The sequence below is a fragment of the Mytilus edulis genome, chromosome 7 (genome assembly GCF_963676685.1).
Source record: "Mytilus edulis chromosome 7, xbMytEdul2.2, whole genome shotgun sequence".
NCBI classification, from domain to species: domain Eukaryota; kingdom Metazoa; phylum Mollusca; class Bivalvia; order Mytilida; family Mytilidae; genus Mytilus; species Mytilus edulis.
The window spans coordinates 61,476,468-61,494,105 of NC_092350.1; the positions used below are offsets into that span (position 1 = coordinate 61,476,468).

Here is a 17,638-nt window from a genome sequence, read left to right on the forward strand (position 1 = left end):
TCCATTCGGAAGGTCTCTTCTTTCTTATATGGCTTTAAAGGTATGCTGAAAATTGACATGAAGAAAGGTGATACATGTACGATTCAGGACATACCTGGTTTGTAAGATGTTGAACTGAAGATAAAAAATTTAGAAAGCTATGAAAGTTGCAAAATTTGGTTGAACAGATAGGGACTTTTAATTGGTGGTCTGACATCTTTGTTGTATCCAGAAATAATGAAATAGACGAAAACATGAATGAAAAAGCAAAGTCGAAGAAATTTAAAAATATGCAGAATGATTACGTTTATTTTTAATACACCCCTATCTAACATGTAGATTAAATTTAAACATTCCAGCATTTATCAATTTCAAATCAGTCACTTTATTGATAACCTTCTTGATAAATCAGGCGGTCGGGAATGAATATTGAATATTGCATGTATTGCAAGGTAATTTTTAAAGATTCAATCGATACTACCTATATTAATTCTTTAGTTACGTTTTCTATTTTTTCAAATATACGTATGAACTAAATTCTTGAAATTTGTAAAAGTTTATTATTTTATGGTTCGTTCTAGGCTGGGAATATTTATGTATCTTCATTTATGTTATGTACCTGTTATAGGACAATATATTATCTTTATTTGTAATGTCTTTGATACTTACAAGGATTTGTTTAGTACTATACCAATTGTAGGAGCTATATATATATATATTATATATGTACATGTTCATGTCAGGAAACGATACTGTATTTGGTATATACAACTCTGCTATCAATAAACAAGTAAATTGGCTCACAGACACCCCACCACCGCCCACCACCCCCCAAAAAATAAAACACATCAAAATACTACAAAAACACAAAATGGCGTAGGTATAACCATTTAAAAGAGGGACGAAAGATACCAAAGGGACAGTGAAACTCATAAATCAAAAACAAACTGACAACGCCATGGCTAAAAATGAAAAAGACAAACAGAAAAACAAAAGCACACATGACACAACATAGAAAACTAAAGAATAAACAACACGAACCCCACCAAAAACTAGGAGTGATCTCAGGTGCTCCGGAAGGGTAAGCAGATCCTGCTCCACATGTGGTACCCGTCGTGTTGCTTATGTGATTACAAATCCGGTAAATAGTCTAATTCGGTAGGTCACATTCATGAAAGGGAAGTGGATTGTAGTTACGACGTAAGGAACATTTAACATATTCGTTCAACCGATTTTTTTCCTTTTTGTTAAAAGAAAATAAGAAAATTAAAAGTATTTAATGTATAAAATTGTACTTTGTCATGCGATTCCGTTTGGTGTGAAATAATTGGGTAATTATATTTTTCGTCTAAAGAATTTACAAGAAATATATCAACATAATCCAACTAACACTACAATTTATATGATCAATGGAAATGACTGGCTTGTTGTAGTCAACAGTCATGATTAATTAGATTTATCCTCTAACCCAATATGATAAATAGCTGCTCGTTTCAAAAGAACAATTGATGTTTGTAAAACCTAAAGATAATGTACTTTATGTTTAAAGCAAATCGAAAGTGAATTTCTTGATTTAATATAAATTTCAATTGTCCTATTTTACAATTTCGATTATATGACTATGGGAACGGTTTCCATTAGGGAATATGTACTGTTGGTTGATTGATTGATTATTGGTGTTTAACGCCACTTTCGCCACTCGGCTAACTTATAGCGATCAGTTTTTATTGGTAAAGGAGACCGGAGTGCCCGGTTATAACCAACGACCTCCGGCAGGCAAAATAAATTAAGCCATGCAGGTTGTGTTGGTGGTTGATAGGTTGCTGTTGTTTTAAACTTTTACATAAAACTATTGTTATGACTAATCTTTTTTTTATATTAATTTTAAGCTTGTGTTTAATGGCGACGTCTTTTCAAAACTGTGGTGTATGTGAACTCCGTCACATCACAAATCCATCCATTGTCTGGTGTACAGAATGTGACGAGGGACTATGTACAGAATGCCAGGAACATCATAGTTTATCTAAGACATCTAGGAGGCACAGTGTGATACCGATTACCGGTTACCAGAAATTACCAACTAATCTTCTTAAAGTTACTCAATACTGTAGCAAACACAATGAAAAGTATCAAATTTATTGCCAGAGGCATGAAAGTCCCTGCTGCAGCAAGTGTATTGTTGAGGACCATAAAGATTGCCAGGATATCGTCCATTTAGATGACGTCGTTCATAATGTCAAAACCTCCAATGCCCTACTCGAGATAGAGGACACATTAGTTGAAGCAGCAGAAAATATACAGAAAATTCGTCAGCACCAACAGGACAATCTGTCGACTTTATATGAAAAGAGAAAGGAAATTGAAAATGAAATAAAGAATATTAGAAAAAAGATCAACAGTCATCTCGATAAACTACAAGAAGATTTATTGAAACAACTCTATTCGATCGAAGAAAAAGAAAACTTGAAAATTTGTCAGTTATTGTCAACATTAGAAAACAAAGAAAAAGAAATAAAAGAATACCAAAGAAATATTATGAACATCAAGCAACAAGCAACAGACCTTCAGGTGTTTCTTTCCATGAAGCAAATAAAAGAAGGCGTCTATAGCAAAGGTATATTTCTGCACTCGATTATAGAAGGCGAGGGGGGACATTGTTTTTCATATGAGATCAATCCCTCTATCCAGAATATCATGTCCGATATCGAAAGTTTCGGAGAGGTGAATATTGAAGCTAAACCTTGCGATATAGTTCTGACCAAAAAAAAAGCCAAACAAGCCCAAGTGATGGTACCAAAATTTACCGTTCAATCAAGATCCATTAGAAATATAAAGCTAACGATACACAAGATCATTAACACTAAAGAAAATGTCTTCAGCTGTTGCATACTACCGGATGATAGAACGGTGTTTACTTTCTTCATTGAATCGACAGTAAAGGTATTCAACAATAAAGGATTAAAAGGCTTTAAGGTGAAGATGCCGTGTGAACCTTTTGATATAGTGTACATCAGTCAGGATAATACATTGGCTGTTACATCTGGAGGTTCAGCGAAAAATTGTATTACCATTATAGACTTGGCGAGAAAAAAAATCAAGAAGATAATTACACTGGATTCGCATAATTATGGAATAGCACTGAAAGATAATCGATTGATTTATTCCGGTTACGACAAAGGTATATGCATGATCAATATGTACGACGAGTCAACGCGTGACATACATGACATAGTTCAAGATGCAATGCCAAGTGAAAGTTACATTGCAACATTAAGGGACAATATATATTACACTAACAACGTCACAAACGTTGTAACGTGTTGTAATCTAAAAGGTGAAATACAATGGACATTCCAAAATGAAAGCGTTCTGAAGAGTCCTCGGGGTATAGATGTAGATAGTAATGGTAATGTGTACGTGGTAGGGATGTTATCAAACAATGTTGTAGTTATCTCCCCTGACGGACAACTACATAGTGAAATATTGACAGCAGCAGATGGTCTAAATAGACCTTCCTCGCTTCATTATAGTGAAACAAGGAACCAGTTGCTAGTTGCAGGGTACAATGACAAGGCACATTTGTTTGATTTTATTTGAGGTCTTTCTTGGCAATATTTTGAATTAATCAGTTTCCGCAACATGTTTCGTTTATTTTGTCAGCTATAAAATATTTAGTGATTGTTTGAAAAACAATTATGCAGTCAATTATTGAGCTGTGTACTACATAGACACGATGAGCCGGATTTTAACGTGACCGATCACAAGGTAACCGACCTTATGGAGACATGTCACCCTTTAAGTACAAATAATTCTGACTCCGAGCAGACTTCATATTTCAATGAATGTAATCTATGAATTACTGGTAAATGTTTAAGTCAGGGATTTCGTTACCACAAATTACTTTAAACCTTTACTAAATTCTTCCATAGATATAAAGATTAGTTTTTGAAGTTTGGTTGTTTCCGATGAAAACTTAATTCAAACGGGATAGCACCCGCTCATTTGTACGGAGATGTTGTATATCGAGCCTGGAAACTTGGAAACGATCCGGGTAAACTTATCGATTTTTTGATAATCTCATTCTAAAATGTTATTAATTCAACACTAGTATTTCAATATTGTTTTTATTGGTATTTATACTGATTTTGTTATCAGTAAATTGAGATCAAACTTTAAATATTATTTATATATATATGCACACCATGGCTCTACAATCTGCCGATACCTTTATCTTGTCATTGCACAAGGTCATGTTTTTCTCAGACTGTTTATGACGTCTTTACACTTAAACCATCGGAGGTTGGATGCGTACTAATTGATATGTTTGTCTTAGATAAAATTGATAATGGAAATGGGGAATGTGCCAAGAGGCAACAACCCGACCAAAGGACAGAAAAACAGCAGAATGACACCAATGGGTCTTAAACACGGCGAAAAAATCCCACACCCAGGGTCGGGCTTCAGCTGTTCCCCAAACAAAATGTGAACTTGTTCAGTGAATGTGCATAATTTTTTTCATTAGTTGTTTTTGGCTTTGAATTAGCTGCCAGTAACTGCAAGTACTCTCAGATACGTACTACTGTTTTTCTGTTGTGTGGATGTCTAAGTAACCGTCTAAAACTCTGTGTTTTTGTTAGATGTATTTCTATGTGTATCCATCTGATAAGTTAAGCCTTTTTCAACTTATTTTTATGTTTGTTCTTATGTTGTACTGTTACACCACTGTCCCAGGTTAGGGAAGGGTTGGCGCCTTCAAATGAATTTAGCCCCGCCACATTCTGTATGTGCCTGTCCCAAGTCAGGAGCATGTAATTCAGTGTGTAATATATTTGTTTTTCGTTCATTATTTTGTACATAAATTAGGCCGTTAGTTTTCCCGTTTGAACTGTTTTACACTTGTCATTTTGGGGCCTTTTATAGCTGACTATGCGTGATGTTGTTCCGTTCCATTACGTTTAGTGCCTTAGGGACGACATCAAAAGTTCAATGTAGGATAAAAAACTTCATTCACATAGTTTTTTCACTGACCCCCCCCCCCCCCCCTCCCTCCACCCCTCTTCTTAACTTAATTTGGGAAAAATTGATTTACCAATAGGGATATATGTAAAAATCGATTTTAGATATATAAAACTTGCAGAGTTTTAACCCCCCCCACCCCAAACTATTTGATTTAAGTTTTTTACCCTACATCGATCTTTTGATGTCGTCCCTTATCTGGATGATTATTGGTATTTGTGGAACTGAACGGGTCAAAGCAAACTTTACATATTTGATGATTTTTTTATTTATCTTCATTTTTTGTGTACTTAATCATTATTTGTGACATGTTGTGCCATAAATTAAGTATGGATGTATTCCTTAACAGAGAAATTTCATAGATTGTTGAACTTTGTGAAAGTAAATATATGATACCAATCGATTTTGAAAATTTCTGACCTGTCTTTCCAGAGATATCGGACTTTGGACCATCAAATAAATTAAGGGTAATAGTTTATAAGTTATGCAATAAATCTTGTATGATGCAGCATATAGCAATGCTATCCAGAGAAGGCAAAATTATGCATTATTCCGATATTGAATACCCGGTGGAATACTCCTATTTTTACAAGTATATACAATATTGATCATGTCTCGAGGCTTTCATACACATTGGTGACCATATATCTGTTACAGTGAATTTACATAATCAGTGATTATGCAGAATCACTGAAATTTTCAGGGATTATGTAAAATCAATGGCTAGTTTAGAGATTATATATAATCACTAAAATTTTCAGGGATTATGTATAATCACTGAAAAAAACGCCAGGGATTATACATAATAACTGAAATGAAGAAATAGTATTATTTATAAAGAAAATTAATATAAGTCAAATATTTTTTTCTATCAAATCATATTAAAACCTCATTATGACATTAAATTGTAAAATGTTAAGCACAATATATTAAAGTGATGACCCAATTTTTTTTAATGTTAGGCACAATATATTAAAATGTTAAACACAATATATTGAAATAATATGCTTCACATCTGTTTTTACCACAATATCCACATTTTAAAAAACCTGTTCCTTCACATATCGATTTTAGATTTTACGACACGCCTAAGAGAAATAAACAGTTCAGTAAAAACATCTGAAGGTATCCACACCACCCCCCCCCACCCCCCCCCCCCCCACCCCCCAAAAAAAAGAGAATTAGCAACCTCGAACTGGTTCAAGCAAGATACCATATTTTGTGGCCGGGCGATATCCTTTTTCAGACTTTTTGTAAACAATCCCCTTTATGATTTGGGGATTCCCTTTCCTTTTTTACCCTGGGAAATTGCTATGGGAATATTACACCAAATACTAGCTTCCTCTAAAATTTTGTTCTATTTGTCAATCCTTAGGCCTGTTTTTTCTATACATTTAGATGCGTTAGTTCTCTCAATTTGAATTTCTTGTTAAAAAAATATTAAAAAAAAAAACCAACTCACAAAACAGATATTCCATAATCTTCTTCACCTTTATTTTACATGTACCACAAATAACATGCTCTGTGGATTTTTAAATAGTACATGAATATCCATTTGCATGACGCTGGCTTTTTAATAATAAACAAACAATACATGTACAGATATCGCTATAAAGGGAATGATGATATTATTAATTTTGAAGTCTCCAATTTTATCTCGAAACCCTGTGTTGTTTAAATCTTTAAGATCATCCTCTGTGTTCAAAAAGAAAATTATTTCATCTGGCAAGGAATATGAAAGAAAAAAAGATAATTTGTCTTTGTTTATTTTTTTTTTATCAAACGAAGGATCCTTAAATTATTGTTATTCCCTGAAATCATATTAGGGAATTTGTTGAATAATTATTAAAATATTCAGTGATTATGTAAAATCACTGGTCATTTTCAGGGATTATATATAACTACTAATGAGTTTAGTTATTCTACATATTCCCTGAAAAATCAGGGATTCTACATAATCCCTGATTATACAAATTCACTGTAACATACTACTATTTCATGCTGAGCAATATAACCTTAGCCAAATCACAAGGAAACAATATGAACCGATATTTAATAGCTAATGCACGGCTAAAAATCTAGATCGTGCACCTAAAGTGTTCCTCTACTAATTTTGAGTTCTAGTGCCTATCCGAAAACAAATGTTTTTACTAGAGTGGAATAGTAGCTTTCCTAAGGTGTATTTGGCAAAGCCTTTCCTATTTTTAGGTCCTCAATGCGCTTCAGCTTTGCACTTTATTTGGTCTTGTAACCATATAACAAAAAAATTGTAGCTTCTCAAAATCTTTACTAGAGTGGAATAGTAGCTTTCCTAAGGTGTATTTGGCAAAGCCTTTCCTATTTTCAGGTCCTCAATGCGCTTAAGCTTTGCAATTTATTTGGTCTTGTAACCATTTAACAAAAAGAATGTAGCTTCTCAAAATCTTGAATATTATAAATAAATATTTAATACATGCACTATCATTGTAAGCCATTCACATCTGTTCAAATTTCCCTGGACTAATAAAATCTTAAGTTGAAAAATACAGAATCTATTCTAAATTAATTCTTTTTTAAACAAATAAATCATTATATCAATAATCCCTGATAGAAGTGACAAATCTAATATATTTTTGATATTTTCCTTTCTAAATATAGACGTCAAAATTAAACTCATTAAAGTAAGAATCAGTTGTTGACGCATTGTATGATCAACCATTCAGATTGGGCCAGAATATTTAATGAAAACTATCAGATACACAATTATAAATTGGAGATAGCCTTATGTTGATATTGATGATTTATGGTAAACCTAGAACAAATGTGAAATAAATGAAAATAAGAAAATATATATACATGTATGTATAAACATAAATGTTAACCTGATAATTATGTTTGAGCTTTCTTAAAGTTCAGCACTACTTTATTTAAGTAAAAGGTTTCTGCGGGTGAGCATATACCAGAGTCGCATCAGTATCTATCCCAGATAAAGAGATAAAGCATATGGGCCTTAGAAAATTGTTTAATTCCAAGTGTTTTTGTTTGATAGAGAACATTAATGTTCCTAAATAGCAATCCTGAGCTGTTTTATAGGATGGCACGGCAACTGACTCTAGGAAAAAGTAAAATCACAAAAATACTGAACTTAGAAGAAAATCAATTCGGAAAATCCATAATCACATGGCAAAATCAAATAACATAACGCAAAGTTTTTTTCAGTATAAAAACAGACAGCTATTTCTACATCATTTTATGTCTGTAAATGCTATTATAGAAATATCTTAAGTAAGTACAAAATTTCGGCAAATTGTTGTCTCTTTCACATAAGATTGATATGATAGTCACTTTTCCTTAAAAACAACTAATGCTGAACCTTGCATTTGCCAATTTGGAGCTTTTTCTTCATTTCAGAAAATGCAAGATGACCGTCACCGTGGAACACAGTTTAACATAGAACCCTATGAGAAAAAGACATAGAAAATCCTAATAAAATATCTGGTTGGGGGGGGGGGGGGGGGTAACCGATACATAATTTCTGTAGAGAAGACACTGTCAAGCATACTAACAAAAATTTAACAATTACTATCCACACTAATCTGTGTCCACACTTGTTATATTTGAATAAAATGCATTTTTTGCCATTAAATCTTTCATGATTGTAAAAAAGTAGATATAGTATGGAAGAAAGATTAGAGTTATCCCTCTTTATCTCTTTATATTAGACATTATGTTTATGATAGTGATGTTATCAATCAATGAGTCGTGTGAAAGAATGAATTTAAGTATTCATATTATTTATCTGTATTTGCTTTGATTTATATACCTGTATTTTGGCACTGTGATTAGGTTTATAAAAAAATTAATTTGAACTTGAATTTATACCCGAGACAAACTTTTAGGTTCGTGAAACAATGAATAATGATATGACCGTATATTACCTTTCTAACGTAACAATACCCAAATTGTACCTATTTAGCAAACAAAGCAGCGAAAATCTTACAAGTTATCTTAGGGACTAAACAATGGTTTTTTCTTATAATTTGACATTATGCCCGTCTTTCAAGTAAGTAAATATATCTATTCACAAAACGTTCAACAGATGGTGTATTCACTGGGAAAAGTAAAATCTACGGAAACGTCGCCATGCGATATCCACAAAATATTTAACAAGCACCCATTTCTTTAAAAAAAATGAATAGTTAGCATAGAGTAATGACAAATTGTTCGAAATATTTGAAGAAAAAAAACATGATCTGTTATTCGATTTATAAGGTTCTGAATTTAAGCATGGATGATATTAGGTACTCTTCATTACAAAATCATGGAAAGTTTTGTCTGGGTCATAAATAAATGTGGTGAAAAAACTGTCAAAATAAGTCAATTTGATCAAAATTAAATGAAAAACATCAGTTTACAAAACACAACATTGAACAATAAAAGACTACAAGCAATACGATCCAAATCAAAACGATATGGTTGATATCATGTGCTCCGGAAGGGTAAGCGCATATCAAGACCAATTTCCCCGGTTACCTAAGGGCACCGGTTACCCCAGGGCCTACATCAGCGGACCTTTCTTCCACCTGCATATCATGCGCCTTAATGAATTACCATTATCAAATCAATATCAATCCTTTTGTGATTATCTTTTTGAGAGCCTCACATGTATATAATATAACCTATATTGCGATTTAAGTTAAAACGCGATTCCTTAGACGTACAACCTGTTTCTCGCTTTTCGTTCCACTGTAAAACTAAAATACTATTTGTTATTGTAAAGCAATAAAATTGAAAATGGAAATGAGGAATGTGTCAAAGAGACAACAACCCGACCAAAGAGAAGACAACAGCCGAATGCCAACAATGGGTCTTTTTTCTGTTTACTCCTTTACTATATCAATAACATACTGTTTGTCAGGTTTTTGTATTCCCATTCATCGCCAAAATGGTAAAGTATAACAAACAAATTAAAAATGCGGACTTTTAAATTGTAGCAGGTAAAAGCTTTTACCTCAAATTAACAAATCTAACTTGAATATTCTGCTTGACTTTCCAAAATCTATTCTTTTTAAATTTTAAACCATCCAAGCATGTGTATTTTATTTTGTCGTTACACAAGTTATGTGTGATCTATTTTTATTACTTATTTCATTATTATAAAAAAAAAATGCAGAAAGATTCAAATAAAAGAATAATAGAAAGTGTGTGGATTAACGAAGAAGACTCTTGACAATCAGATAAGACATACCCGAGTTTCAAAAAGTATCATGTTGGCTTCAATAAATAAATAAATAATAAATTCGTATTTGTGAAAAAATATTGTATTTCGTCTTTCTACTGGGAATGATTGTTGTCAGATTTCAAACGTTTAATGTTACCTCACTTCTACGGTTTTTAGGCATGATTAAATTAATTGGCGCTATTTTCTAATTATTTTCTAGCTTGATCGTCTTAATATTGTTCCCTAGCTAATTTGTTAGCTAGCTTGATACGTCTTATTTTTAGCTATAGCTTTATACGTCTTATTTTTTTCTACATTATAGATATAGTAAAATGCAAACATCGTTAAAAAAATATCAGGGAAAACAGTCCGCATAGTTAAATTGTTTTTGTTGGTTTTTTTTACCGGTATTTTATCTATTGTTTCTTTTTTGTAGGTAACAAGTGTGTCAAACTGGAAGTTGGCTCCATCCGTAAAATATTCAGTATGTCGTCGGAATATACAAATATAATAACAATAGTACTGTAAAACTTGTCAAAAACAGCCGGGTACCAGTTTTTTGTAACAGGCAGACAAAAAGCGCGTTAATATCCGCATGCCGTACATCACGTTATTTCGCGTATTTTCAACATAATAAACAACGGTGCCAGCCTAAATAAATATGTCTCAAGATTATTCACACAACCGTGTGCAACAAGACTCTGAATACGGCGGTAAGTGCATTTGGCCAATTTGAGAACTTATTGAAGTTAAGTACGAAATTTGGCATTCTTTACCTGGTCCCGGAACTATGGGTTCACATTTTAGCCTTTATTTTTAGATTCTGTTTTTTTTTTCTTTATTATTTTTTTTTACAAGAGAAGATGATTTACATGAGAGATTACCCTGTCATCACGACAAAGTTTGAAGATTGAAGAGTTTAGGGGACCAAACCCGTGTCCCCATAAAGTAAATAAAAAACCGACCAAACAATGGCCTGATCTGTCACGTGTGTGAGGGTCTGGGCGGGGTTAACAAAAATAGAGAAGAATTTACCAATAATACAGAAAAATAGGCAAAATAAATATAATAATGACATGTTCCCATAGAGAATAATGGTCAAGAATAGAAGAAAGATGAGAAAAATAACTTAAAATATAGAAATCAAGAATTAGTCAAATACATGTATCTCAGTGAGTTGCAATAAGAAAAAGACCAGCACTGGTCTCGGTGTTTATTATCTTATATACTGTGACAACTACAATCAGTACATTACAAATAATAATTCCCGCAAACATATATCATGCAAAGTTCGAGATTTAGAGCTCATTTATTTCATGTGCGAGTCCTCTTATTTTTATTTTTTTCTTATTTATTTTTTTTGGGGGGGGGGGGGGGTAAAGGGGGGAGGTGTTGACCTAACAGTTGTCTTAATAATGACGTTATTACTATAATTTATTGTATCTATTGACGAAAAATAGTTTATATCAAAGTGGTGTACTTTGATATACATGTAGAACATATATATACATACGTATTGCATTTCAGCGGAAGAACCAACCACCCATGACGAGACATGCGAGACAAACATACCATACGTTAGAGTGCAAGATGAAATTGAGTATCAGTAAGTTACTTTATGTAAAGAAGGTAGGGAGTAATCCACCGTCTTGAATATCAAAGCAAAGCACCGTAATCACTTGGTTTAAAAAATTACCGAAAAGAGGTGAAAGATAACAAAGTGGCTTTCAAACTCATAAGTCGAAAATAATAATAAAATTAACGGTACCAATTTATTGGCATAGATATGGCATCATTTACTGAAATTGAAGTCTTTTGAAATAACATACTCGAAATACTTTGATAAAAAAACTAACAAGAAAATAAGAACGGAGGCCCCCATTTTATCTTTTGGTTGTCTGAAAGCAAATTCCGAGATCTATTTCTATGAATGGTTGAAAATCATATCAGCAATTTTCTTTTCTTATCATATACCATTGCATTACATTTTCCATATTGGTTTAAAATGTCATAATCATTGGAAAATAAACCAATGACTTGGCGTCATTTTCATTTTGGGGTACGAACAATGAAATCAACCATGGGTCTTCAGATTAGTACGTTAATTTTTCTTGAATTTTAATTCATTCCAGACTTCTCTTGCATTGGAAAAAGCTATGTGAGGAAAATGTTCAAGACATTAACAAGGAAATAGAACTTATTCGCCAGGGAGAAAACAGGCTCGTCGAGTTAACAAAAAAGGACAGCAAAGTTTATCCTCGCTATCGAGCTAAAATAAAGCAGCTTCAAAATTATAAAAGTGACGTTGAAACCCTTGCAAAGAAATTCCCAAATTGTATACAGAGGGACTGTAACGTGTTTATTCCACTCAGCAGACAAAAATGTCTTAATAAACTGTACTGCTGCCTACGAAAACGCTTTAGAAAAACACGAAAAAATGAAAAGTTCGACTTGACTACCGACATTCGAAGACGCTTTGGAGACTCTTTCGAAAAAACTGTCTTTTCCGAAATGAAGCGGAAATACTTTCAGAAATATTTCCGAAAGTTGGGAATTGAAAGGGAAAATTTGACACCAGCATTAATGGCGACGGATAAGAAACACCGTGCGAAGACCATCAAAATTGTTATTTATGATCGCATTTTTGCTTTTAAGCATATGTTAGGAGTCCCACTATTGAGCCGAATAAAAGAAGTTCAAGAAATTATAAGACCTCGTTCATCACTGTCATTGCTTACACGCAGTCGCAGACTTTCAACAAATATTCTCAGAAAGACTTACACCGTTTCCAAATCCGGATTAATATGTAAACCTGATGGCAATATGACTAATATTGAACGTTCGGAGTCACCAGCTTCTAAAAGTCTTGAAGTTAACAGGCATCCACCTAATACAATAATCGATTATTTTGTAAACAGGAAATTAACGCCGTACGAAAGTTGTGCCGAATCCGCGGAGGATTCCGACCCTTGTTCGCAGAACGAAACTTCAATGACGAAAAGCTTTAGTAGCTCTTTGTCTGCTCAAGACGACACTAATGGTAAACAGAAAGTTTCAGAAGAATTCAACGATGATCACTGTACGCGTAGTAAACAAATGCAGCCAGAATGTCCTTTTAGTCCTGTTTCTATTATAGAAAACAAACCATTTACAGAATTCGTCGGCAAAATTGAGCCAAAATGTCCTGCTCAATCAGAACCCATTGCCAGGAACAATAGTTTTACGCAGAAGGAATCATCCAAGTTAGACAGTTCTTGCAATACAGCAGTTGTTGCAGTTGATATTGATTCCCTACCAAACCAACAAAACAAACCAATAATCCATATACCTCAAGCCGAATCAACCATATTGGAAAATCCCTGTTCGCTGACCTCATACACTGACAACACTAGCAGTCTTATTAAACGACCAACCCGGAACCTCATAGAAATTCCTTGTCGATCGACGTCTATTGAAATTGACACTACTTTTGCAAGTCAAAAACGAACCAAGCCGGAATTTCTGAGTCTCTCGACGCATGAAATTGACAATTCAATACAATTGAAAAATGCTGACCACAAGATGTCTGACGATCATTGCCTTGTTGAAAACTCAACCAATCATGAGACCTCAGCTACATTGGACACTCGTCTTATAACCGATTGGGGAAAACTTAAAGATCGGAAATCTACTACTATTGTAATTTCTGAAAATCCTACTGAGCAAATCAAACCGGAAGGTAATTGTCGTCTGCTTTTTCCACGTGGTGCTGCGCTACCTAGAATATCGTCGACTCCCAGTCAGAAAAGCACAGAAGAAATTCATTGTAAGATTGAAGGTCATGCAATAACGAAAAGGCCACAATCAGGTCTGGAAGCCAAATGTAATAAAAATTATGTTTCATCTTTGTTGAAAATAAGACGGAAGCTGCCTCCCATGGTTAATACCCAAAATGTAATAAAACCAGTCAAAACTTATTGTAAACAACGCGGATTCGATCTCGAAACTTCACATATTGAAAATAAACCGTCAAAAGACCACATTGTGCATAAGAATCGTACGAAGACAAAACCAAATAGTCCAGTCAAAAGGGTTAGAAGAATCTCCCGCACTCCTCATCATGTCGACATCATGTACAGTGCTGAGGAAAAAGATGATGGTACCATTAGAGAAACGCCTAATCGTCCGTTACCTCCGATAAAAGACCAAAAACAAACTACACAAAAGTGGAATGACTGAAAATTATTTCATATGGATTGTTTTATACCTAAAATCTATGAGACTCATTCACGAAATAAATAATTAAAATAAAGGTAAATACTTATCATTGTAGAAAATAAATCTACCATCAGTTTGAATGAAAACCAACTATTTTCTCTATAGAACAAATGTTTGAGATGATGATGTCGAAGTCGAAGTGGTGACGATGATGAAGTCGACATCGCGACGACGATAATGACGATGACAACTAGAAAATGACGATAAATGTGATGACAATGACGATGACTACGATGATGATGTGCTTTCTTGAAGCATTTTTAGGGATAAGATCACACGTATTGCAAAAGCTACTTAAAAACACACTAGCAGTAGATGATACTTCAACAATTAAAGAATTTATTGAAAGCAAACTTAAATTACTCCATCTGTCGACTCAGCCTTCATACCTTTCATTGGTAATACCTTATAGATATCAGTCCTAGACTTGAGTTATAAATTTTACCTCAGGACCGGATCCCGCAATTTTTGAAAGAGGGGGTTACAACCCAGGATAACTGAATCTATCCATAATTATTTCTTATTCAACGTTAGTAAAGTTCTATCATTTCCCGGGTTTATCTTCTTTTTTTATTTCATTTTTGTTTTTGTTTGTTTATGTAACACTTCTTCTGATTTGCTGATTTGTCTATCGGATAATGTTCACCACATTTAATTTATGTCATTTCTTCAATATAGATATACAACACTTTCAGCTAGAATATTTAAAACAAAATAATGAATTAATCATCCGTAAGAGCTTTTTCCGATAACTATAGCAAACTTTGAGACGGAATCTTGAAAATCTTAATTCATTAATATTTTCCTTAAGGTAAACAATGACCACATAATTATTACAAACAGTTTAGAAATAATTGACTAACGTACAGAAATATTGGTCATGGTAAAATTCATGTTTAATGTTTTATTTTTACAAATTGCCTGCCAAACAAAAATGTTCATATTAAATGTGAGTGGGTGGTCGTACAAGGAGTTTCTTCAAAAGAGAGGTTAAACTGTATTCAATTTTTTTTAAATAAAATGTGTGACAAAAATAATACACTTGGTTTGAATGTTGGCATTCGAGGAAGACGCAGTTTGATTCCATCGTCTGTTTATCCAGACGTACCCACAGGTGCCTGCGAATTGACCCCCTATTTCTGGCATTTTATTTTTGTGTCTTGTACTATTTTTAGAAAACATTCTTTTAAATAATAACTTTTTTTTCACTTATTTAATGTGTTCTTCATGTTATCCATGCGATTACAGTCTTTATAGATTTTGACTGTCTTATATGGAAAAGAATACCAATAATAGTGGTTCAAACTTTATATAGTATAACAACATGTTAAATAGGCGACAATAAGTTAAAATATTCAAAGTTTTTACACACACAGACATAAAACAGAATGGCCATCTATGAGAGAAAACAAAGTTCAAGCGATCGCGTAGTGTAAAATGATACTGTTTAGTTAATTCGGAACATTATGCTACGTTACGGTATTGGAAGAGGTGGTTACATTGTATGTATTAACCTTTAAAACAAAATCCAAAAGTCAACAAATCAAAAGTCAAAAACAAGGAATATATCTCCATAGCTGTTCTTGATCTCAATGTCACAGTGATGCCATCAATGCGGTTCAAAGTCTTACATCTTACTTCAAGTTAAGAACCTACCCACAGAACACTGTTGCGGAGAAACATCCGAAAATCAAATTTCTTAACTTTTCATTATTAGTACTGGAAATTTAATACAACATAATGCAGGCGCTGATTCAGATAGGACACACCTATAAAATAATGGGAAAATGTATTTTTTTAATAAAAAGTACACATGCATTTGTCAAAATTTAATCTCATTATTCTAACTCCTAATGCGCAGGGATGCCCATCCCTAAAACATCAAAATGCTGGATCCGCGCCTGTAATGCACGAGTTCATTAACCACAGAAAGATCTTATTTTATTACACTATAGGGAATTTGTAGAAGATTGTGATCTCTTCGGTGTTATTGGTCCAGTCTATCGTGGTGTATTTGACGGTCTATTTAAACTTATACTAAAGCAGTCGTATTGATTTGATTAAAATATAACAAGACTGCACTTCATTTTGTGGTATTAAATTTGAGATAACGATTGAAATATTACATTTGGTGAGACGTTGTTCAAATAAAATGATATATGCAGCCTTTTGGTAATTTCCTTTTACGCCGTTATCTACGATAGAAACCGAGTTATGGGGAAAACAAACAAATATCGTATCCCGCTTGGAATTATTTAAGGTTTATTAGTACACGAACCAGATAAATGCATTAACATGTTGCAACCATGAGATGCGTGCACCACCCTTATCTGCTAATGTGCAGTCAAAACATATTGATCGTACCTTGCCCATATTGAAGATATAAGGGTATGGAAAAAAGGGGGGCTTTTGTGTTTAAGACAATTTATCTCTATTTTCTTTTTATTTTATGTCTATTATTCTCTACTATTTATCTAGTGTTTCTCTATTCTTTATTTTTTCGTCAATTTATTCTATACTTTTAGCCAAACATTCTCTATTCTGTAATCAATCACCATTGGAGCCCTAGCTGATGCAGGGACCCTCTTTCGTGGTTGTATCGATATATAAACCTTATGTGTGTGGCGCTCTTTGTCTCAAATACGCAATGTTTACCGAAAAGGTTACATGAAAGGGAAATATTGTATTGATAGTATATTGTACACATATATAAATGTATTTCGAACTGTACTAAGTATAACTTTTTTTCGGGGCTTATCCAAAGTTCACGAGGTTTACTGTAATTGTGTATTGTTAAAGGAAAATAAGCATAATTATATCGTTTAATTGATAATGCTTAGTACATATAGTAATTGCAATTTCGAGATAAAAAACATAAATATTTCATGCATATGTTCAGGAGCTACATATTCAAATTCACAATATTCACAGATTATTTTTTATACTTTTATAAAGCAGAATAAGAATACGTTGCTTTAGTATATGTTTAATAGTAGAGTACATGTATTTAAATGATATCCATGATAATCCATACACCGGTGCCTCGATAGAATGCTCTACATTGATTGGTGGTTGATTGCTTGATGTCCAGTGGCAATTATTTCATGCAAATTATTCAGGACTCATGCTTAGTAATGTGTAACAATCTGTAGTCATCAAATACAAGCCGCTCCCTCCCTCTGCAAA

The 17,638-nt window shown here is 33.3% G+C and overlaps 2 protein-coding genes across 2 annotated transcripts; both read left to right on the forward strand.

The window, feature by feature from the left end:
* The first annotated feature begins 1,878 nt into the window (after window positions 1-1,878).
* On the forward strand, window positions 1,879-3,576 carry LOC139483297 (uncharacterized). The gene has a single exon (XM_071267327.1). It carries the CDS (start codon window positions 1,879-1,881, stop codon window positions 3,574-3,576), a length of 1,698 nt encoding a protein of 565 aa, XP_071123428.1.
* A 7,188-nt stretch (window positions 3,577-10,764) lies between these two features.
* LOC139481939 (uncharacterized) lies at window positions 10,765-14,486 on the forward strand. The gene is made up of 3 exons (XM_071265517.1): window positions 10,765-10,908; window positions 11,723-11,801; window positions 12,328-14,486. The coding sequence occupies exons 1-3, from the start codon at window positions 10,857-10,859 to the stop codon at window positions 14,411-14,413; spliced, it is 2,217 nt and encodes a 738-aa protein (XP_071121618.1). The 5' UTR covers window positions 10,765-10,856; the 3' UTR covers window positions 14,414-14,486.
* Window positions 14,487-17,638: the final 3,152 nt, after the last annotated feature.